We start from the raw sequence: 23,499 nt of genomic DNA, 5'->3' as shown, positions 1-23,499 counted from the left end.
TTATTTGGAATACAGCGTTACCGGTTAAAATGAACACAAAGACGGTTTGCTTCCACCAAAAACCTACCTCTGAAATATGTACGGCCGCGCATTCCGTGTGTAACTGATGTAACTGTTCGGTAGATAGTTTACTGTAACCCGTACTTTCAGTGTACTGGATAGCCTCCCCTGCGTTAATGTTTGCCATTGAAATTAATATAATGAGTATTGTTGTCGTAATGTTCTAGATTTTGTACTCTAAAAAGATGAATATTATCTTCGTTGTTTGCTATTGTCTTATTTTATAAAACTGTTATTGTTTTGTTTTAGATTCCATGCTTCATATCAGATGTTTTACGTCTTGAATAAAAGTATCAAGAGTATTTGTTAGTACTATACTGACTACAGTAAAGGTGAAATGATAGATCGTTTTAGGTGTCCCGCTTTTGGGTCAAATGTCCCAACAATTTTTTATGGAATGTCCCGCTTTGGACCTAAAAAAATATGGCATGTATGACTCTGCCTGTTGTTGTACGTTCGTGACAACAGTCAAGGCAAAATATTATATTGTCAACATATAGAACATGCTTTTTCTGTTGTTATATGTTTCATTACAACAGTCTAGGCATGGTACGCTATTATCATCTTATACAACATGCTCTGCCTGTTGTTATGCGTTTATAACAATAGTCAATGCATAGTATTATATTGTTTTGATATAGAACATGCTCTTAATGTTGTAATATGTTCATGACAACAGTCAAGACATGGTATTCCATTGTTAACATATAGAACATGCTCTGCCTGTTGTAATATGTTTATGACAACAGTCAAGACATGGTATTCCATTGTTAACATATAGAACATGCTCTGCCTGTTGTTATATGTTCATTACAACAGTCTAGGCATGGTAGGATATTATCATCTTATACAACATGCTCTGCCTGTTGTTATATGTTCATGACAACGGTAAAGGCACGGTTTCCTATTGTCAACATATAAACAAGCTCCGCTTATTGTTATGCGTTCATTACAACAGGCCATGCATAGTATTATATTGTTTACATATAGAACATTCTCTTTCTGTTGTTATATATTCATGACAGCAGTCAAGGCAGGGTAGTCTATTGCTGCCATATAGACCATGCTACGCCTGTTGTTATATGTTGATTACAGCAGTCAAGACATGGTATTCAATTGTGAACATGTATAACATGCTCTGCCTGTTGTTATATGTTCATTACAACGGTCCTAGGCATGGTTCGCTATTATCAACTTATACAACATGCTCTGCCTGTTGTTATATGCTCATGACAACGGTAAATGCACGGTTTCCTATTGTCAACATATAAAACATGCTCTGCCTGTTGTTATACGTTCATGAGAACAGGCAAGGCTGAATATTATATTGTCAACATATAGAACATGCTTTTCCTGTTGTTACATGTTTATTACATTAGCCAAGGCATGGTACTCTATCATCAACATATGGAACATGCTCCGCCTGTTGTTATGCGTTCATAACAACAGTTAATGCATAGTATTCTATGTTTATCATATAGAACATGCTCTTAATGTTGTAATATGTTTATGACAACTGTCAAGGCATAATATTTTATTGATGCCATATAGACCATGCCACGCCTCTTGTTATATGTTCATGACAGCAGTCAATACATGGTATGCTATTGTCAACATATACAACATGCTCCGCATGTTTTTATACGCTCATAACAACAGCAAAGGCATGGTATTTTATTGTCAACATATATCATTTAATAAATTAATCCTCTACCTGCTAGATGACGTTGATGACATCAGTTCATGTAGGTGGTATTTTATTCTCAAAGCACAGACAATGATATTCCTGTTGTTATTACGATCATAGCAACATTCGAAGAATTGTTCTAAGTTTATTGAAAGCTATTTCTCAATAATTTTAATCAGTCAAATTCTACATAATATTTTTTATTTTAGAATGAACGAAAACTGATGGTGTCAAGTATAATAAAGGTACTGGTAATTCTTGATAGCGAGTAGTATCTCGAAATTTAAAACATTTACCTTTATGATAGCAATATGTTCTACTAAATAATCACACACATGTTATCAAGTCATGTTGATGTATCTTATGGGTTTTTTTGCTAGTTACTTAGTGTGAAAATCTGGCGACGTTGTGCTAAATTGACATAAAATTTTACGTCGTCGCCGGGGCAATGTTCATTTTGGTTATGCGAATGGATGCTTGGTTTTAATGATTAAATTCACTCAAAAATTATTTTAAAAGGCACCATTGTCTTGCACCAATCTACGATTTAATAGTGTAACAAATTATTTAATGGCATCTTTGCTAAAAAATATGTTCAAAACTGATTCCCGCAATACTACTATTACCTTTGTTTAATTTCAGCGTTTTTTAAAATCATTTTTGAATGTTAAATGCACTTAAAACTACATTTAAACTACCAGATATAGTTATATCATAATATGCAGATATCAGCATGCATCATACATTCATAATTACCTGAGAAATCAAAAGTCCCAAAATTCTTCGATGACCGCACTTGTACAAACGATGTGCATGTACAATATTCTTATTCATTAATTATATCTTCACAGTCGCTTAAATATAGACAACTTCCGAAGAAAATTGTTTTCTTTCCATGAGAAAAGTTCATTCCACGTTGTTTCCATCGCGCGAAAATGAAACCGAAATCATGTGCATTTTTACACAGCTAAAAATAAACCAGGCTATTCTTTGACCGCTTTATTTATAAACGTAAATTTCCAGAATCTATTTAAAGTACCTCGTTGACGCATGCGCATGGCATTACCATGCCTCGCCCGTTGTCGTTGTCCGCCTCCCGGAATACTCATGATACCTACCCGAATGGGAGACAACTTTTGTACAAACAAATTTGGGTACGAAAAAATATTTGGGAACAACAAATTGAGACCAAAAAATATTTGGGAACGAACAAAAAATTGGGGATGAAAAAAAAAATTGGGTACAAAAAACAAATTCGGTACGAAAAAAAATTGGGTACGAAAAATTTTAGGTACGGACAAAAAATTGGGGGAACGGGAAAGTAGTACCTGTGGAGAACTTGACCCACACTCGCACATTTTCGGCCCTTTCCGTCAAACATCAGGTAAGTTCCTCGAAGGCCATAGTATGCATACACATTTCGGAAGCGGTAATGCGGTCCTACCTATGCCCGTCAAAATGTAAGCGAAATATGTACACAAGTCTGTCAGGAATGATTGAATTAACGATGAAAATCATGTATTGATGTAAGTTTTTTGAAGGAATGTGCAGAAAATATATTAAACAAGAGCTGTGTTTGTGAAACACAATGCCCCCTGCTGCGCAGCTTTGAAGCCATATATTTTACCTTTGACCTTGAAGGATGACCTTGACCTTTCACCACTCAAAATGTGCAGCTCCATGACATACACATGCATGCCGAATATGGAGTTGCTATCTTCAATATTGCAAAATTTGACCTTTGACCTTGACCTTGAAGGATGACCTTGACCTTTCACCGATCAATATATGCAGCTCTATGAGATACGCATGCACGCCAATATTGAAAAAGTTATGGCCAATGTTAAAGTTTTCGGACAGACAGACAGACGCTTTATATTTGACATTTGACCTTGAAGGATGACCTTCACCTTTCACAACTGAAAATGTGCAGCTCCATGAGATGCACATGTATGCCAAATATCAAGTTGCTATGTTTAATATTAAAAAAGTTATGGCCATTAAAGTTTTCGGACGGACGGACAGACTGACACACTGACTGACTGACTGACAGTTCAACTGATATAGGCCACCCTACCGGGTGCATAAAAAGCAATGGCGATATTTTTCTCAGCCACATAATTGTTAATAGTTTGATATCACAAAATGAAAGTGAAAGTGGAACTGTAAAAAATGACAACCTGTCAACGTGTTGTTTTTGCTGGCACGAGAGGGCGATTACACTCAATGTGTTCACATTTTGACCATAGGCTTTGTCTCAATGACCTTTATAGTATGGGTAGCTTTGATATTATTTATTGCTATCATGTAACTGCATGATTGTGTATATGTTTACAATACACAAAGCATAAATAATGATATAAATATACTGATTGAGCTTATAATAATCTGAGAACTATAGCCAGGTCAATTAAGGACTTAAAATACAATTTTGTGTCCTGATTTCATGAAGAAATGGCCATGCATGTCCTAGATTTCAAATTCAAGGCCCTGGTGTGACACGTTGGTAGCATTACCGTTAAACTGTTACCAGGCTTATGAAATTAGTTTTTATTGAACTATCTAAGGAAATCTAAATCAGGCACTGATTTTTGTTGTTTTAATACAGTCATAGATCAGTTGTGGCCTCTGGGTTATGACCAATTTTTGCTTACTTGTCACACCCTTAAAACTTTTCACACGTCTATAATAGCAAATCTGGATTTAGGTGATCTTCAATGGTACATTTAAACTTTAGCTCTGTTACAAGAGTGCTGGTAAAGTCCAGTCACATATTTAAATCTAGGCCATGTCAAAATCAAAGTGTCAAAGACAAATGAAAGATGCGTTCATTAATTATTGTCCAGTTGTTTACTACTGCTGTAAGTTTTTATATAATATGACTGATGAACATCATGTGAGAGAAATTTCACATGATCATTGTTTATCAGGTTTAGCAGCCTTTTAGATAACAAAGTATGCTAGTTTCCAATGTCGCTTCTGGGGATCAAACCCGTAGGGCTTTTAGGAAGATTCTGAAATTTTCGATCCCTCGAGAGCAACCAAACCAAAAATTAAGTCAAATATGCTGACTCGGTTTGTTGAGTCGGTTCATGAGAGATAATGGAGCTTGATTGGTCATTGTCGGCTCTGGTACTACTTACATGTATCCCGGGTACTCTTAAGTATACTTACATGTACCCTGGGTACTCTAAGTATACTTGTACCCCAGGTACGGTAAATAAACGTAATTGTACTCGGTCCATATTAGACTGTACCCGAGTTGTATTCGCGCCCAAAATCCGATGTCGTAAAACGCGCAACCGTTTATCTTAAACACACTTCTCTTCATAAAATATTGCATCAACATGCTTTTTAAGTATGTGTTCCGATAATATAGAGGCCATTCTACAGAAAATTGACATAAATGTGTAATTACAAAAAAATAGTCGACAACGACTGATTTAGGGTAAAATTTCCCGGGTACATTTTAGTATATTTACCGTACCCGGGATACATGTAAGTATACTTAAGAGTACCCGGGGTACATGTACGTAGTACCTGAGCCGACAATGAACAATCGAGCGATAATGGAAGGTGCAACATCTCTCACGCCCCCTAGCATCGCCTTTAGCAGTATTCAATTCTCAACAGGAAAGTGCTGGAGTCATTGATCCCGAGGGACAAGAAAAACAATTGATTAATGTTAGAAATAAATAATTTGATTAATGACAATTCTATTATTTGAGCCAGGTCACAGGAAAAGCGCAGTCAAATCAGTATCCAATTAAATTATTTGTTATTGTCAGAAAAACGCTTTTAAGCAAAAAGCTTTCAAGCGACTGAAGGCTGATCTAGATCCAAACTGGCCACACTCGCCTTAATGTCTCTTTTACTGTGACACAGTTCATTTAACTTTAAAATGATAATAAGTACTAACACTAAGAAATATACGAACCAGTAAAGAGTTTGAAATCAATGTTGAATTTCAGGACAGCTTGGTGATCTGCAAATCCCCGATGAAATGTTGATATCGGGTATCATAGTCATTCAATAAGTCGCAAAATGCTCGAATACAATTTATAAAGCACAATGTGACTTATATTGATAACTAAAAATACCAGTATGCCAGTTTTGCCGTGTCAAGCTGTTACGATCCAGAAAGTCCTTCATTCACATCGAGTATATATTCTTCGAATTCCAACTATTGTTGTCATAAGCGGAGATTTAGGGAATAAATAATTCATATATCCTAAATGACAGCTTCTAAATAGCGAAACAAGCCAATTTATGCAGTAAGAAAGTTTTGAATCGAGACTCTCATGGGGGCGGCCATTGTTGAATGTTGAAACACGAACGACAACTCTGCTAGGAGAATGTTATCAAAGACGAGCAATCTCCTACGCAGTGGCGAATGCAAAAGGGAAGTAACTGAAAAATCGAGTTATCTCAATCGGACTGGCTCGGTCTTTTACATAGGGCGCCATAATGAATTTGTTTGATGGTTATGATACCTGTTCCAGCATCGTCAAAAACAGTATCTATGTGACGTATAAACACATCTGAAAAGTTGAGTTTTCCAAAGATCGTTTAATTGTTAAAAACAGGAATGATCTTCAATTGTACAGGCGAAAAATATGTGTGATTGCATACAATTAATTTTTAGTTTATGTTCTGGTGCGGCTTCATCAAGACTTTTGCTAATAAATAACTAATCCTAAAAGTATGAGGTGTAACAAAGGTGTAATTACGTAGATTGTACAGAACCGGAAAGGTGTGTGGCATTCAGTACGCCAAAACGGGGAAGAGTGATAAAGACCTCAAATTCGGGAGCACTGAGACATATTTTATTATAATACCGTACATGCACCAATAATTACATTTCGATTCGAAATAGAAACAATAAATAATCAAATGACAATGAAACGTTGATCTGTAGACTCTGTGAGTCTGTCAGACCTCAGAATAAAACGGAAGTTAAACTTTGCGAGATCTAAAGAAAATAGCCACAATACTTGCCCTTATGGCTTGTAAACCATTCTGGTAAAGGAATATTTATTGCTGTTATATTAATCCGGGGGTAATCACGTGAAAGCCAAAAGGAAATCAATATGATGATGTCCATGCCGAAACAGGTTGTACACCCTTTATTGCTGTTAATTAATTTGTTTAGTGCAGCCCGCTTTACAGCCACAACAAAAAGAAGATCATACGCGTTTACTTGTTAGTGATATTTGCTATGGAACTCGTCTTAAGTGATTGTGATCGTTAATAGGTGTCACGAAGTACAGCGATCGCATGGCCCGGGAAATAATTGGAACTTAAGCGGACACTGCATTGTGTTAAATAAGAAGTAATAATATCAAAAATACTCATCGACTGTAAACAGCTTCATTTCACCTCTTATCTGGAAAAAAACAAAACACAAACAATATTGTAAATACGTTCACGTACGAACATGATGTAAACAATATAATGGTGTTTTGTGTAGTCGATTTAAAATATCGTTTATTAATTACAATCAGTACAACGTTGGACTCCAATCGACAAAAATATATGGCCAGATTTAAATCAAAAAGTATGATATTAAGCGCACAAATTCACTGGACACCTTACAATTATCAGCAGCATTTGCCCTTTTAAACTGTTTCCTGTATTAATAAGTAACTTTCCACGTGCATGTAAGTCACTGTATGATTATAGTATACCGCTTTAGTATACTTCTTTGGTAGATATATTAATTCATTTGTTTGAATTGATTCCACATTATAAAAATATTTTCATATAAACGGTATGTTCGTTAATAAAGGTCTTTGAAAGAGAGAGACATCATATACCCCAATATCAACGTCTTTTGTCTAGTTCCCTATTGGAATGAAGTAGGGACAAATGCAGACATTACATACCCCGATATAAACGTCTATGGTCTAGTTCCCTATGGGAAGGTATATAGTAGTGACAGTTGCAGACATAACATACCCCAATAGATATGTCTATTGGCCAGTTCCCTATTGGAATGAAGTAGGGACAGTTGCAGACATTACATACCCCAATATTTACGTATATTGTCTAGTTCCCTATGGGAAGGTAGTAGTGACAGTTACAGACATTAAATACCCCAATATCTATGTCTATTGTCCAGTTCCCTATGGGAAGGTAGTAGTGGCAGTTGCAGACATTACATACACCAATATCAACGTCTATTGTCTAGTTTCCTGTGAGAATGTAGTAGTGACAGTTGCAGACATTACATTCCCCAATATCAACGTCTTTTATCTAGTTCCCTATGAGAATGTAATAGTGACAGTTGCAGACATTACATATTCCAATATCAACGTCTTTTGTCTAATTCCCTATGAGAATGTAGTAGTGACAGTTGCAGACATTACATACCCCAATAGCTACGTCTATCGTCTAGTTCCCTATGGGAAGGTAGTAGTGACAGTTACAGACATTACATTCCCCACTATCTACGTATATTGTCCAGTTCCCTGTGAGAATGTAGTAGTGACAGTTGCAGAAATTACACACCACAACAGCAATGTATATTGCTTAGTTCCCTATGGGAAGGTAGTTGAGACAGTTGCAGACATTACATACCCTAATAGCAACGTCTTTTGCCACCTGCCCTATGAGAATGTAGTTGTGACATAACATATCCCAATATCAACGTATATTGTCTAGCTCCCTATGAGAATGTAGTAGTGACAGTTGCAGACATTACATATCCCAATATCAACGTATATTGTCTAGTTCCCTGTGTAGTGGGAATGAAGTAGTGATTACATGCTGAATACTAATGTTCTTAAAGTACCGTCACTCCATGAACATTACTTTTTGAGAAACATGCGATACAAAAATCCGAGGGGTGGACGGGAAGAAGTACAGAAAACAGGTGCACTGCTTAAGTGGTAGTCCTCTCCCTCTATTAGTGAAGCCGTTAAATAGGAGAGATCCACTGATGTGATGAGAAGTGTACATGAATATGACAAGCTCATTGTTTGCTGCTTTAAATTGATACTTTGAGCCCGGCTAAATCAAAATACAGTCAGTCAACCATTTTAGAATCACCCGGCAAAAAACATTTATGCTTTTGACCACAATACTTTCTTTCGGGATTTAGTGTCAATGTGAGAAGATGTAAAAATAAAGGTTAAAATGTATTTTGTGTGATAACAGGTTAGGCCAGACGGCATATGAAGTTTTTTGTAAAAAATAGCCAATTTAAGTTCACCTTTCGGGAAATTATTAAAAATCATTAAACTTACAGAATTAGTATTTCAAATCATTGTCATGGCATTTGTTTTTAATCAGCAAACAGTTTATTTGAACATAATAAAGCCTTCTATATCCATATGCACATTTCAAAACATAACTCATTCAATCAGTTCCGCTTAACTTTTTGCTGCATTTATCTCCCCTGTAAGCATAATACAAAAGCTTTCTTGCTAAAACTTTCTTTATTTATTCCTTTACCTATTGTATACCTGAGACACTTATCATTTTGCTTTTATTGTGGCATTATGGAAAATTAAATACAAATTAATTGGATCTGCTGATTATCCGGAACTTGTTGACATACTGTACTTGGTGCTTTGTTATTTCACTTTTCAGAAAATAACGTTAATGGCATAACAAGTAAGATAAAAACTCTGAAAGTTATGTCAGGTGGTGGAACTTAAGAAGTTTTAAGATGATTCAGTTGGCACCCGGCTTTTGAATAACATTGAGAAACCAATCTGAGAAATTCACTTGGACATAAAGTGGTTTGTAACCGTCATTTTCTATTTTCACTTTCGATTTCAAAACAATGAATACTATCCACAGCAGAAATGACCATATGATTCATCAAAATGTCATCAGAAGTATGGGATGGTCACACTTTCATTGCTAAAAGAAGAGGTAGCATTGGTAGCATAGATGATGCTCATGCTGCTGATGATGAAAATGATGAAGATTTAGCAGAATAAATTGACGATTTGAAACGAAGGGGAGTTTTACCCTTTGACTTTCCTTCTGCCAAAAAGGATGGATTATCAAAGGATTATGGTGATAGTGATACAATTGAACTTGGATCAGATTTTGAGACGTCTGTTTATCAAAGTGCCGAATCTTACAATGAATGTAAAACTGTTGATAAAAGTGGACAGCCAAACAAACCGACGAGCAAGAATGTTGAGGAAACCGTTGAAACACCTTGCTTGTATTTGGCAATTCCAAGCTTATTACCGAATGGATTACCCTCAAACTGGTCAGCTTTAACCACCAGAGGTTCATATCAACTCGAATCATTGCACAGGGGCGAGGAAGAATATGACGTTGTGGAGGATGAGTTTCAGAATATTGGAATGAAAGTTACTAAAATTAAAAGACTGCAAAATAAACGATTACTTGAGAGATTTAAAGCTGAAATTGAGGACGTGAGAAGACACATTTCAGAAGGTTAATTTCATTAGAGCCTCGATCTGGGAAAAATGGGGCTAAATTGGTGTGTGTAAATTGTTGTCTCAGGTAAAACTGTGCACTCAGCACAGGCTTATCGGCAGCGAACCTTTCTACTTCTATTGTAGTTTAAAGGAAGTCAATTCTTAGAGAAAATCCAGTTAAGGTGGAAAATGTTGTGCCTGATAAGCCAGTGCTGTTTGCACTGGCTAATCTAGGATGACACTTTATACACAATCATGCATTAAGAACAGTTTTCACAGCACAATGCTCAGTTAAAGAAGTTGGTGTTTGAGAGGCAAACAAAGGTAGTTTTGAAAATTCATAATATTTATTTTATGCTTTCTGGTGGTTTATAGAGAAATATCAGTGAATTAAAACTGATAATTTCACTGTTTCAAACAGTGAAAATTATCAGTGAAAATTATCGATGATTTTCACTGTTAACTGTGAAATGACGTCATTTTTTGACAAAATGACGTTATTATTTCAGCGAAATTCTGTAGTTAAACTCTTTTACAATCTATATTAACTGTAAAAAAAATCATAAAATAAAAAGATAATTTGTTGGATTCGGTGGAATATAGATTTTAATTCACTCGTGATCATAGAAAAAAATATTTTCTATGATCACTCATGAATTAAAATCGATGATCCACCGAATCCGACAAATATCCTCTATAAATTGCTACAACAGTGTAGTGATTATTTACAAGGTACCGATAAATGTAACATGAAGATAAAATGAATACCGATTATTACCAACTGTTGCCATATTTCTTCTTTTTTTTAAGTACAACATGCTTACAAAAATATCTTTGTTTGCCATTGCCTTCAACCTAAAACAAATGTTAATGAAACTCAATTTATTTTGGGTAAAATATGTTATCTTTTCAGGATAAATCTTTAACTAGTAGAGAGGTTTAAAATAAAAATCTGTATTTAACATTAATTGCAGTAATTTTCTTTTTTGTAAATTAATGTATTAACTGTATTGACTATAGAAACCTGCTGATAAAATTCTGTCTTTTCACCGTCCATGCAACAAAACCTAAATATGCCTGCTTTTCACTAAAAGGCAATTTTCAAGAAAGTAATGTTTTAAGCTTTTCTTAATTTATAATGGATATCAAAAATGTTTTTGGTATACCTAATGTAAAATAAACTGGAATTTAAAGGAAGTTTTATTTAAAAAAAGTATTTTTAGTGCTATAATATAAATTCTGACCCATTCTGAATGGTAACCTTATTGCAGATGCTGATGTAGATTCGAATTCTGGCCCATTCTAAATGTTGTACACATTCCAGATGACGATGTCACTGTGAAATATCTGTATCATGGTACCAGTGCGGACAAGGCGAAGTTGTGTGAAGAAGGGCTGGACCAACGCCTTAGTCGCATGGGGTACTTCGGCAAGGGCATATACTTCAGGTAAATGTAATCCTTGATCTTGGAAATCAGGGTTTAATGCATGTTTGTAAAGTGTCATCCCAGATTAGGCCTTGCAGTCCAAATTGTTGTTAAGAAGATAATTTTTGTAACAACAATTCAATCAAAATGGAAATTATTTCCCTGATAAGCCTGTGAGTCCATGATGACACTTGACGCACATGCATTTAGCCATGTTTTCCCAAAGCAAGGTTCATATGTCAATGTTTGAAATTGAAACTTTTTTACAATGGCATTTAAGTTTTTGAAAAGGTTTCTAGTTCGTAGTTCTCAATTTCTTAAGTATGTATTGATGGCTTTTCCTGATCCTAAGTGATAATATAAAATAAGTCAGGACTGCTAAGCTGGCATCCCTAACCAGGCCTGAAGAACCATTACTGATTGACAAGGATTATTGACCAAGATGACTTTACCTGACCTTCTTGACCATAATGGTTTTACTAGGCAGATTTAACCATTCTGGCTTGGCCATGTTGGTTTGGCCCAGCCTTCTTTTTTTGGCTGGCTCAACCAGGCTTTGCCAAGTTTGGCTTGATCAGGCATGTTTTGCATGGTATATTTGCCTAGTCTGGCTTAATCAGGCATTTTTGACGTGGTATATTTGCCCAGTCTAGTTTGATCAGGCAAGTTTGACCAGGTATATTTGCCCAGTCTGGCTTGATAAGGCATGTTTGACCAGGTATGTTTGCCCAGTCTGGCTTGATCAGGCATGTTTTGCCTGGTATATTTGCCTTGTCTAGCTACATCAGACATGTTTTACCAGGTATATTTGCCCAGTCTAGCTTGATCCGACATGTTTGACTAGGTATATTTGCCCAAGCCGGCTTGATAAGGCATATTTGACCAGGTATATTTGCCCTGCTTGATTGGCCAGGCTTGCTTTATCAGGCCTGCTTGACAAGGCTTGCTTGACCAGGCTTGTTTGACCAGTTATATTTGCACAGTCTGGCTTTACCCTGCTTGCCTGACAAGGCTCACTTGACAAGGCTTGATTGACCAGGTTTGCTTGACCTTACTTGCTTGACCAGGCTTGTTTGTCCGGGCTGTTTTACCAAGCCTGTTTGACAAGGCTTGCTTTACTAGGCTTGTTTTACCAGGCTTGCTTTACCAGCCTTGTTTACCAGACTTGCTTTACCAGGCCTGCTTTACCATCTTGTTTGACTATGCTTGTTTGTCCAGGCTTGCTTGTCCAGACTTGTTTACCAGGGCTGTTTGTCCAGGCTTGCTTTATGAGGCTTGTTTGTCCAGGCTTGTTTGACCACAATATTTGTACCAGGCTTGTTTGACCATGCTTGTTTGACATGGCTTGCTTCACCATGCTTGCTTAGCCAAGCTTGCCTGGCCTGTCTTGTTTGACCAGATCTGCTTGAGCAGACTGGCTTGCTGTAAAAAAAACACACAAATGTTTGATTAAAAAAATCATTATTTTTTAAGTTTTTATATCAGAAACCCATGACTTCCAAATAAGGAGGATGGACATTAGATGTATTTGATAAAATGGGTCACATGCCTGAAACCTTATATTCTTGCAACATGCATTGTTCTAAAGTACTTGATTCCGTGTGTACATGAAATTTGGCTTTGTACTACAATTAGAGTTTTGTTCTAAGTTATGAAAATATTCAGAACTAAAAGAACTATAGATGTTTTTGAACATGGTTATATTCAGATACGAAGTTAGTATAGATGCGTTGGAACTTTGGCCCCAGGTAATTTATTTGAAGTTTATTGAGTATTTGAAATATTTCAGTGACACCCCTTTGAAGTGTGTCCATTATGCTGATGACCCTGGCCGGTCAAACCCTGACGAGGCTTACATACTCAAGTGTCGGGTCATTCTCGGTGATGTCAAGGTTTAAAGTTTTAACCTATCTATTTTAGATAGATTGCAGATTCCTGGGTAGAAAAGTATTTGTTGTCTTTTTGGGGAAATGGAATGAACGCTCCCACAGTGGGGATCGAACCGTTGACCTCCCATCACTAGGCCGACATATCAATAACGCCACGTCGATGTCACAGTAATGGGTCATTTATAACCTAGAATGGTTCATTGAAAAAATAGTTCTATGTGAAACACATGTCAATAGAATGGTCTTAACATATTAAACATGTTTTGTCATTAAACAGTGAAGGGAAGTCACTGTTGTTTTTGTGCAAAGTGTTATTGTCCATTGTTTCTCCCCTTTGTCTACTTATTTACCTGTAATAAAATCACTCAAAAATGAATTCTAACCGTTTTGACTTTATATCGAATACATTATCCTTGCATATTTTTTTCTCAGAGATATTTTTTATCAAATGCTTTATAACATGATTATTGTTCTAATTTAATTAAAAATGTTGTAGCAAGCATGTTTAAAAAAAATTGTTGGTCTCACGTGGAATAATTAAATCTTAAAAATTTAAATAATTGGAGATTTCCTCTCATTTATCAGCATACATGTAGTATGAAATGATGATGCACTAATGTAAATAACAGTCCTGCATGTAATTGTCAAGAAAATCAGGGATTTTGAAAATATAATGTAAAATCAGGGAAATATAAGGGAATATCTGGGAAATAGCAAGGAAAAGTAGATAATTATTATATGTACTTCTAGTGACTGTCTTCACAATGCAAGATAGGTTTTGATATGTGTATGATTTATTTTAGGTCTATCCACATGGCACAAATGATATATCATTGAAAAGAGAGCCAGAAAAAGAGGATACTTATAGCGGTTGGCGTTATTATGATTCAGTTAAGGTAATAAGTAGTGTTAAGATTATAAGTTTGACTAGTGGTGTATTGTAGTCAGCCTGTTGGTAAGGAAGTCAACATGCAATGACATTATGCTTTATGTTCTTATACCCTAAAAGGACTGACACAGTATATTGGAGTTGCACTGGCAGATGGTTGGCGGGCTTGTCAGTTGGTTTGTCAACTTAAATTGTTGTAAACCAAGGCCCATTTTCGCATGACACCATTCATATAAGGATGGAGTAATGTTGCAGAAAATCAGCTGAATGTTTGTGCATAAAGTGCCCCAGATGAGACTGTGTGCCCTGGAGGGGACTGTGTGCCCTCCAGGGGACTGTGAAAACTAGACAGGCTGATCCATGACGTCACTTTAACGCAGAGTATACATTCTTAACAACAAACCTCGCATAAAGTTGAGCCTCACTATGGAAAACGGGGCTTATTTTTGTGTCATCCAAAATTAGCCTGTGCAGTTTGCACAGGCTAATTAGGGACAGCACAGCTTGATTTAATTGTTTTGTTTAAAGGAAGTCTCTTCTTAGCAAAAATCTAATTTTAGGTGGAGTGTGACTCTTATTAGATTGTGCAGAGTGCACAGGGTAATGCAGGACAACACTTAAAGCACATGCATTAAGCCCCGTTTTCCACAACTAGGCTCATTTTTTAGTTCACTTGATATAGCCTTAATTCACGATTAATCAAAAACAGTTACAAAATCAACCAGACACATTATTTAAGACTATTATAAGTATGTTAAAACCTATACCCTAATACCAACAATAGCTTATGTTAAGTGAGGTAGTTGGTGCTGATGCTTTAGACTGATGTTAGACTTTGTAGAAGCCAGAGCTCCGATATAATATGTACTAACTTCAAACTTGATTACGGTTCAAACTTAAACTTTATCATCCAAACAGCAACTTTGATATAGCTCATTCTCTCGATGTTGTGATGATGTTGACTGTTTTGCCTATTTCCCAAGCTTTATGGCAAGGTCTTAATACTTTCTATAAATAATGACAGTTTATTTGTCTTCCTTATAAATCGTACAGCTCAAATTTAGAAAACTGTTGTAAAACTTTATAATTGTTTTGCATTACATCTTGTAACAATTATGTTATTTCCATATGATGTTATAACTGATGAACCTTAATCAAATAAAACAATTTTTTTCTGCAGTTTTTTTATTAAAGCATTATTAGTTTTGTTAAGTTAATCCCTACCAAAAACTATAATAAAATTAATGTTTGATAAGAATGTCATTATATGAGTCACATTCTGAGAAAACTGGGCTTATTGCTTGTGCATAAAGTGTTGTCCCAGATTAGCCTGTGCAGTCCGCACAGGCTTATCAGGGACATAGAGAATATTATGTTAGTTTTGGATAAAGATCAAGTTTATCATGCGAGACTTAGAACCGATGTAGCGCGAGGCTTGATTCCGAAATGTTTGTTTACTTCAACGTCATCATTTGCTATGACGTCACATTGAAACATATAGTGTTCTTAACATAGAGATCGGAAAACCATGGTCTAAAAATAGCGATAGTATAAAGCCCATGTTTATACAATCGTTGTTATACTATAGATTTTCCTCTGGTAATAGGATAAAAAACTTTCCGTTTGATGACATTTTTCTTTTAATATAGTCTGTTCTTAGCAAAAATCCAATTTAGGCGGAAAGTGTCGTCCCTGATTAGCCTGTGCGAACTGCACAGGCTAATCTGGGACGACAACGCACATTCATTTTGCCCAGTTTTCTCTGAACACCACACATATTTTCTTCATGTGCTCAGACACAACAAGCACGTATTTGATTTCACGGCTGCACAAATTGAAGAACAATTCAGATTAAAAAAATTTCCTTTGCAGGGTCAGTAATTTATATTTAAATATTTTTTATTGGATTTAAAATATTATAAAAACACATATCGTAATATTTAGTGATATATTTTAATAGAAAGTTTATAAATGGCATAATAAGGGGTTGTAATTTCTTCTTGAATCATAATGAAGTAAACAAAGATATTCTCCATTAATCAGATATAGAGAATATTATGTGAGTTTTGGATAAAGATCAAGTTTACCATTGGAGGTTTAGAACCGATGTAGTGCGAGGCTTGCCGAGCGCTAACATGGTTCGTGCCGAGCATGATAAACTTGATAATTATCCAAAACTCACATAATATTCTATTTATCCTCTTATTTTGTGGTCGTTTATCGTTCAAAAAGAATAAAAATACTTTAAAATACTCTAAAATTCAAAGAAGCAGCGCTGATTTTCCAAATTGACTCCGAAGTGTTTGTTTACTTCAACGTCATCATTTGCTATGACGTCACATTGAAACATATAGTGTTCTTAAGATAGAGATTGGAAAACCATGGTCTAAAAATAGCAATAGTATAAAGGTTAAGTTTATACAATCGTTGTTATACTATCTATTTTCATCTGGTAATAGGATAAAATTCTATCTGTTCTAGGCACGGTTTATATTTGTACCTTATCTTTTTGAATAAATAAGAAATAATGTCCATGTACAGTACTTGTTTTAAGATCTTGAAAGTGTCTTAAATTGGAGGCATGGGCCGAAAAATGGTGTGAAAAGCTGTGAATCTGACACATAATCTGTTTAAAGCTCTTTTTCTTTACAATTACTTAAATAAAGCCTCTTATAGTAACATCTTTTTAATCTTAACACACAGTTTCCTGGCGTTAGTTTATGTTTATTTGCAAAGAAATGTCAAGATGGTGCAGATGTTTTTAAGCAAGAAATAAAAACACAAGACCTAAATTTATTGGGAAATTATTTGTAATTTGCTGGTTTTTTTCAGTGCTTTTTACATTCATTCTTGAAATGGTAAGGGCTGTCTCTTTGTTGTGAGGATTATAGTCCATATTAAGAAAATTGTGCAATATCAAAATGTAATCCTTTTATTCAAAACATATTTTGCCTTTACTTGAAAAAAAATCTTGAACAAGAATACTTGAGACCCCAGACAGTCAAGAGTGAAGATAATTGGATGGGAAGGGAAGGTAGAACGCAGAGCAATATCAGGTATCCTTTGATTTAGAAATATAATAAAATATACATTGAGCCTCACTGGGAAAACGGGACTTAATGCATATGTGTAAAGTGTTGTCCCAGATTAGTCTGTGCAGTCCACACAGGCTAATCAGGGACAACACTTTCCGCTTTTATTGTATTTTCGTTTTTAGGAAGTCCCTTTTAACTAAAATCCAGTTTAGCGTGAAAGTGTCGTCCCTGATTAGCCTGTGCAGGCAGCTTCGATTTCTGGTAACACCATTTAACACTCATGCATTAAAGCATGTTTACCCGGAACTAGGCTCATTTATTTATATATACTTCTGGTTTAAGCAACTGTTGTTTTAATGTATCTCATATGTCATGTGACCTACTTTTTAGCTCATCTGAGCACGATTAGTTGGCCAGCCTCAGTCAGTTACGGTTTGCATGTTTGTAGGGATGCCCGAAGGATTTCAACGAGTATGTGGTCTACGAAAGTCGAAGGGCATTGATTGAGTACATCATAACATTCCAAGTCAACAAAGACCTTGTGGCAAAACTTCGAAGCAAATCCTTGAAAAACTCAAGTAAACCAGTCTGTGCAGCACCATCCACACCTGCAAAACAGTCTGTGATTTTTAGGACAAACCAGTCTGTGATACCAAGCACACAGTCTCGGATGACAGCTGGTCAAAACGCTGAACACAATTTTCATACAAACCATATAGGTATTATATTTGTATGCATGTGTAAGATAACTGCATGGACAGTTGCTTGATGATTATTATCATTGTTTTTGTTAGATCTTACAAGGAAATATACACAATTTTCATTTATTTCATGCTTTTCTGTAACATGAATTGAAGTGTACTTTGACATCATTAATGTGACGTCATAGTTACGATTACTAACATGTAGCTCACACTGTTATTATTGGCAAAATGATGATTTTGTTTTTTGCAGCGTTGTCGCTTTATAATATTATTTTGTAGTATTTTATTTTTGGTTGTTTTTGAGTCATGATTACACTTACATTGAAGTAATTAATCTATTATGATTTTTTTGTTTCAAAATAGCCTTAAAAAGCTTTGCATAAAGCTAGTCAAAGAATTAAATCACAAGGTTATTATTGACACAGGTATTCTCCCTTGAGTTTACTGCATAGCATGAAATACAACGAGTCTCTTTCTGGGAAAACTGGGTTTGATGCATGTGCTTAAAGTGTCATTCCAGATTAGCCTGTGCAGTGCACACAGGCTTATCAGTGACAACACTTTCTGAATTAATGGAGTTATCTGTTCTAGGCACGGTTTATATTTGTACCTTATCCTTTTGAATAAATAAGAAATAATGTCCATGTACGGTACTTGTTATAAGATCTTGAAAGTGTCTTAAATTGGAGGCATGGGCCAAAAAATGGTGTGAAAAGCTGTGAATCTGACACATAATCTGTTTAAAGCTTTTTTTCTTTTCAATTACTTAACACTTTCTGAATTAATGGAGTTTTTCATTTAAGGGCAGTCTCGTCTAAAAAAAATCGAGTGTAGGCTTAAAGTGTTTGCCCTGATAAGCCAGTGCAGACTGTTCACACAACCTGGGATGACACTTTATTCAGATGCATTACGCCAAATTTTCTAGAACGAGGCTTAAATGATGCTTATAAAGAGGAGGAGGTTGTCTTTCACAATGTATGCCCCATGTTTAAATATCAACCTTGTCTCCTTAGATCATGTTGGTTTCCTTTTCAGAGCGTAACTTGACAGATAGAATACCAAGATATGGCCAAATGCCCAATACCCCAGACACAGAACACTCTAGAAGAATCCAAGAAGTTCGGGAAACAGTCAGACTCAAACGCTCTATAGAATCCACAAATCAGACTGGATTACAGGTACTGAGACGAATTTGACATATTGTTATACCCCCACTAAAAGAAGTTTAGGGGGGTATATAGGAGTGAGCTTGTCTGTCGGTTGGTCTGTCAGTTGGTCCGTGTTCGCTCTCCTATTCAAGTAGTTTTCATCCTATCTTCACCAAACTTGGTCAGAACTTGTATCTAGATGATGTCTATGACAAGTTCGAACATGGGCCTTGTCGGGTCAAAAACTAGGTAACGGGGTCACTTAGTGCGTTTTAAACATTCTGCAGGTTGTACGCTCTCTAATTGAAGTAGTTTTCATCAGAGCTTCACCAAGCTTGGTCAGAAGTTGTATCTAGATGATGTCTTGGCCAAGTTCAAACATGGGTAATGGCAGGTCAAAAACAAGGTCACGGGGTCACTTAGTGCGGTTTAAACATTTAGCATGGTGTCCGCTTTCTAATTCAAGTAATTTTTATCCAATCTTCACCAAACTTGGTCAGAAATTGTATCTAGATGATGTCTAGGTCAAGTTCGAGTATGGGTCATGCCGGGTCAAAAACTAGTTCACTGGGTCACTTAGTACGTTTTATACATTAAGCATGGTGTCTGCTCTCTAAAAAAGTAGTTTTCATCGGATCTTCACCACACTTGGTTAGAAGTTGTATCTAGATGATGTGTAGGTCAAGTTCAAACATGGGCCATGCCGGGTCAAAAACTAGGTCACAGGGTCACTTAGTGCGTTTTAAACATTGAGCATGGTGTCCTCTGTCTTTTGTGAAGACAACATGCACAATATTCTGTGTCAATTCGGCATGTGGGGGTATTCGTCACATCTGTGACAAAGCTCTATAGTTTCAGGGATTGTAATGTTTATTTGATAATGTTATACTTACTTCATTACCGGAATTGTTTCCAGGATAGACAAAATATTATCATCAATTTTTACCATTTAATTAAAAAGTCATTGCACTTTATCTATTCCCAAAACATTTTTCCTTTATTGGATACAAGTTATTTGAACATTTAAGTATTTAAATATTTAAAACCTGGATTATGTGCCATTGCCATGATCTAAGATGTGGACCTTAAATGATCAGGTTCAAGCAGAATCAGCATCACAACAGCAACAACAGCAGTTACAGCAACAGTTGTGGCCTGTAGATGATGTGGTGAGTTTAACAACATACATTTTCCTTAAAAAATACCTCTCAAATTGGTTAATTTACATTTCTATAAATAAACGTTACTCAAATGGAAAAAATGGCTCTATGAAATTTTCAGCTGGACTATTCTTCAGATTGTCTAAGCTTTTCTACACTGAGATCCAAATGTTAAGTTGGGCTTCTGGGTCCGTGTAATGCTCTGGTTGAGGTAAACATTCAACAATTTTATATCACTGTTTCTTCTAAAGACATTCAATTGAAACTTGGCACCAGCCTTTTATGAAATTGTGTGATGTGACTGACCAAGTTCCATAACTTTGACCTACAGAATTCTGCCCCTTTTCGCACCCAGAAAATTTAGGTTAAAATTTGCTTGCAACTACTCAATATTTCTGTATGTACTACTGATATTTAAATATAACTTGAGATCTTTGTTAAAGACCTTTATTAGCATTCATGGACTAAGAACTATAACTTTTACAAGCTTTTCAGCAGGATTATGCCCCTTTGTAAATATAAGTTTGGTAAAGTTTTGTGTGAAAGATAAAATTGAGGTAAATATTCGAGTGCAACAAGTACATATCTATGCAACCGCTGCAGATATTTAATTGAAACTTTACGCTTGTTTTCTAGAAGTTCATAAGAGGTTTATGACTAAGGCCCATAACTCTTTACCAGCCATTGAGCAGAGTAATGCCCCTTTTAATTGCCCTTTCAAAGAAGGCAGCATGCAGCAGTTGCACTGTCCCTCTGTGCGCAACTTCCTATCACAGCCATACATTTGTAATTTGAGGATTGATTTTAAAATAACTTAACTTAATAAAACAACATGTTGCTTGTAAGACCCTTCTCTCTACCTCAATGGTCAAGGTCACACGTAAAGGTCAAAGGTCAAATTTGGCCTTAAAACAGCTTGACAATCATGTTATATTGACAACTTTGCCATATATTTGATTTATTTATCCTAAATGCCCACCAACACGAAACTGTGTGTTGTGTGTAATACGTGTACGATGCTGTCCGGTAATCTTGCGCAGTTAAGGGTCAATTGGTTTAAAAACATGTTCTTTTATAAATTGGCAACATAATATCTAAATTTATTATGAAAATTATATGTTCATGTGCTTATTAACACAAAAATATCTGATTAATTCAGTGAAGAACTGACTGATTTGATTTCAAAACAAACATGACTCACCTCATTTTCAAACTGTGTTTCACAGTGTCAGGTAATCTTGCGCACTTTGTATGATGATCTTGTTTAGGCAAACTTGTAGACAAATGGTGTCCAATTATTGACAAAAAACATTCCAGAAAAATATTTTAAAAATCAGTTTGCAAAACCATTGAAATTAAATGTGGATTTCTAGTGCAATTTTTGTTCACTACAAATCAAAAAATAATATAGTCACTAATAATAGTGTACAATTACAACAATGTAATAAAAAAGTACCGGTATGCATGAAAAAAAATGCATAACAGGTTTGATACCACGATCATGCTTCCATAGTTTACAGAAAATATCAAAACTAGGCCATTGCTCATGCGGAGATCATACCAAATCGGTTTGACAGAATGGCGGGAAATGATGACTATGTCGTCTGATGCGATATATTTTCATGGCGAAAATTCCATAACTGATCCGATATTGTGCAATGGAATGCTAAATTATACGTTGGATTTATGAATTCTTAATTTTAAGTATGAAAATGCTTAAGACTGCAGGGAATTTGTGATTCATTTTGAATTTTTCGTAAGAAGGCCAGTGTTCACGATGTATAGGGATGACGCAATCGGTGTTTAAATGTAATGATCAAATTTTATTTTGCATGAAATACGTAACTTTTAAATCCGTTAATTCTTTAAAATGTGAAATTCCATCTTTCATCATTAAAGAAAACCATTCTTCGTCTGCGAGATTCGCAAATGCGAAGTGCGCAAGATTACCGGACACGCAAGATTACCGGACTTAACTGTATCCTTTCCTCAAAGATCAAGGCCACTCTGAGAGATGAAGTCACATTTAGCCCTAAAACAGCATGAAAATTGATGTCTTGCCCATAAATTTTTCATATGTACATGGCTTTAAAAATAATTTGGCACAGATGTAAATTATCATTATACAATATTTTGGGTGTAACACATTACTGCTTACCTGTAATGTCAAGGTCACACTTTGAAGTCCTCAGTCAAGTTTATCATAGATTTGCTTGTTTTTGTAATTAGAAGGTAAGGTTAAGAATCTTCCAAAATTCGGGTTAAGTTTTACTTGCAAGTATATATTCATGATCAAGTTTGCTTGCAACATGCATATATCTCTTTCAGTACTACATATATGAAATTGAATCTTCACACATGTCTTCTTGATTATGATTTGAGGGTGTTGATCAAGGCCTATAAATCTTAAATGCAATTAAGCTGATATATTCTCTGTTTGTTAATGAGAAAATGTATGTAAACATTTGCTGGAAACAACTTTGCTAGCTGACATGCTTTCAAAGCATGTGGTATCATTTAAGGCCATTTCAGTCAGGGGAAAGATTACTGTTGCTAAAAATTGGGTACAAAAAATTAATTGCTTTAATTTTGTATGTAGGTAGGCTACATTCTGATCCAGCATTTTAGGTAATTAATTTTGGGCAAATGGGCTCAAAGAAACTGTTACTTAAACCTAGTTTCGGCACAATAACTTGTGTTTTTATGGTGGTATTGTTATGATTTTTAAAGCTGTTTACGCGCAAGCCTTTGTTGAAATTGCATTTGTGGCTAGTCTAGTCAAGGACACTGCTACTAAAAATAGAAAAATGGTTGCCACTTAAAAGAATTGTAGCCAGTTGGGTCAATGTCATTGTAACTGGAGTTTAAAAGGGGGTATTGTGCTTTACTGTTGTGTGAAGATAGCATTTAAGAAGATGTTGCTGCGAAGTCAATCAATCTTAATTAACCTAATATTTTCCTGTTTTAATTAAGACATTTTCATCTTAAATTTTACATATAATATTTAACATCTACATGTATTTTTATACGCCCGTCTATGACGGGACGTATTATGGTATACCCCGCGTCCGTCTGTCCGTCCGTCTGTCCGTCTG

The 23,499-nt window shown here is 35.5% G+C and overlaps 1 protein-coding gene across 1 annotated transcript in view; it reads left to right on the top strand.

The window, feature by feature from the left end:
- The first annotated feature begins 3,151 nt into the window (after positions 1-3,151).
- Positions 3,152-23,499, top strand: part of LOC127859448 (uncharacterized) — a 30,899-nt gene continuing 10,551 nt past the window's right edge. The window contains exons 1-7 of the mRNA XM_052396836.1: positions 3,152-3,207; positions 11,477-11,600; positions 13,369-13,471; positions 14,272-14,364; positions 17,841-18,111; positions 19,132-19,274; positions 20,342-20,413. Of these exons, the coding sequence (XP_052252796.1) occupies positions 3,180-3,207; positions 11,477-11,600; positions 13,369-13,471; positions 14,272-14,364; positions 17,841-18,111; positions 19,132-19,274; positions 20,342-20,413 (834 nt within the window). The 5' untranslated portion in view covers positions 3,152-3,179. The remainder of the gene's footprint in view (positions 3,208-11,476; positions 11,601-13,368; positions 13,472-14,271; positions 14,365-17,840; positions 18,112-19,131; positions 19,275-20,341; positions 20,414-23,499) is intronic.

The sequence above is a fragment of the Dreissena polymorpha genome, chromosome 15 (assembly GCF_020536995.1).
Source record: "Dreissena polymorpha isolate Duluth1 chromosome 15, UMN_Dpol_1.0, whole genome shotgun sequence".
NCBI lineage: Eukaryota > Metazoa > Mollusca > Bivalvia > Myida > Dreissenidae > Dreissena > Dreissena polymorpha.
This window is presented reverse-complemented; position numbering and strand designations above follow the sequence as displayed.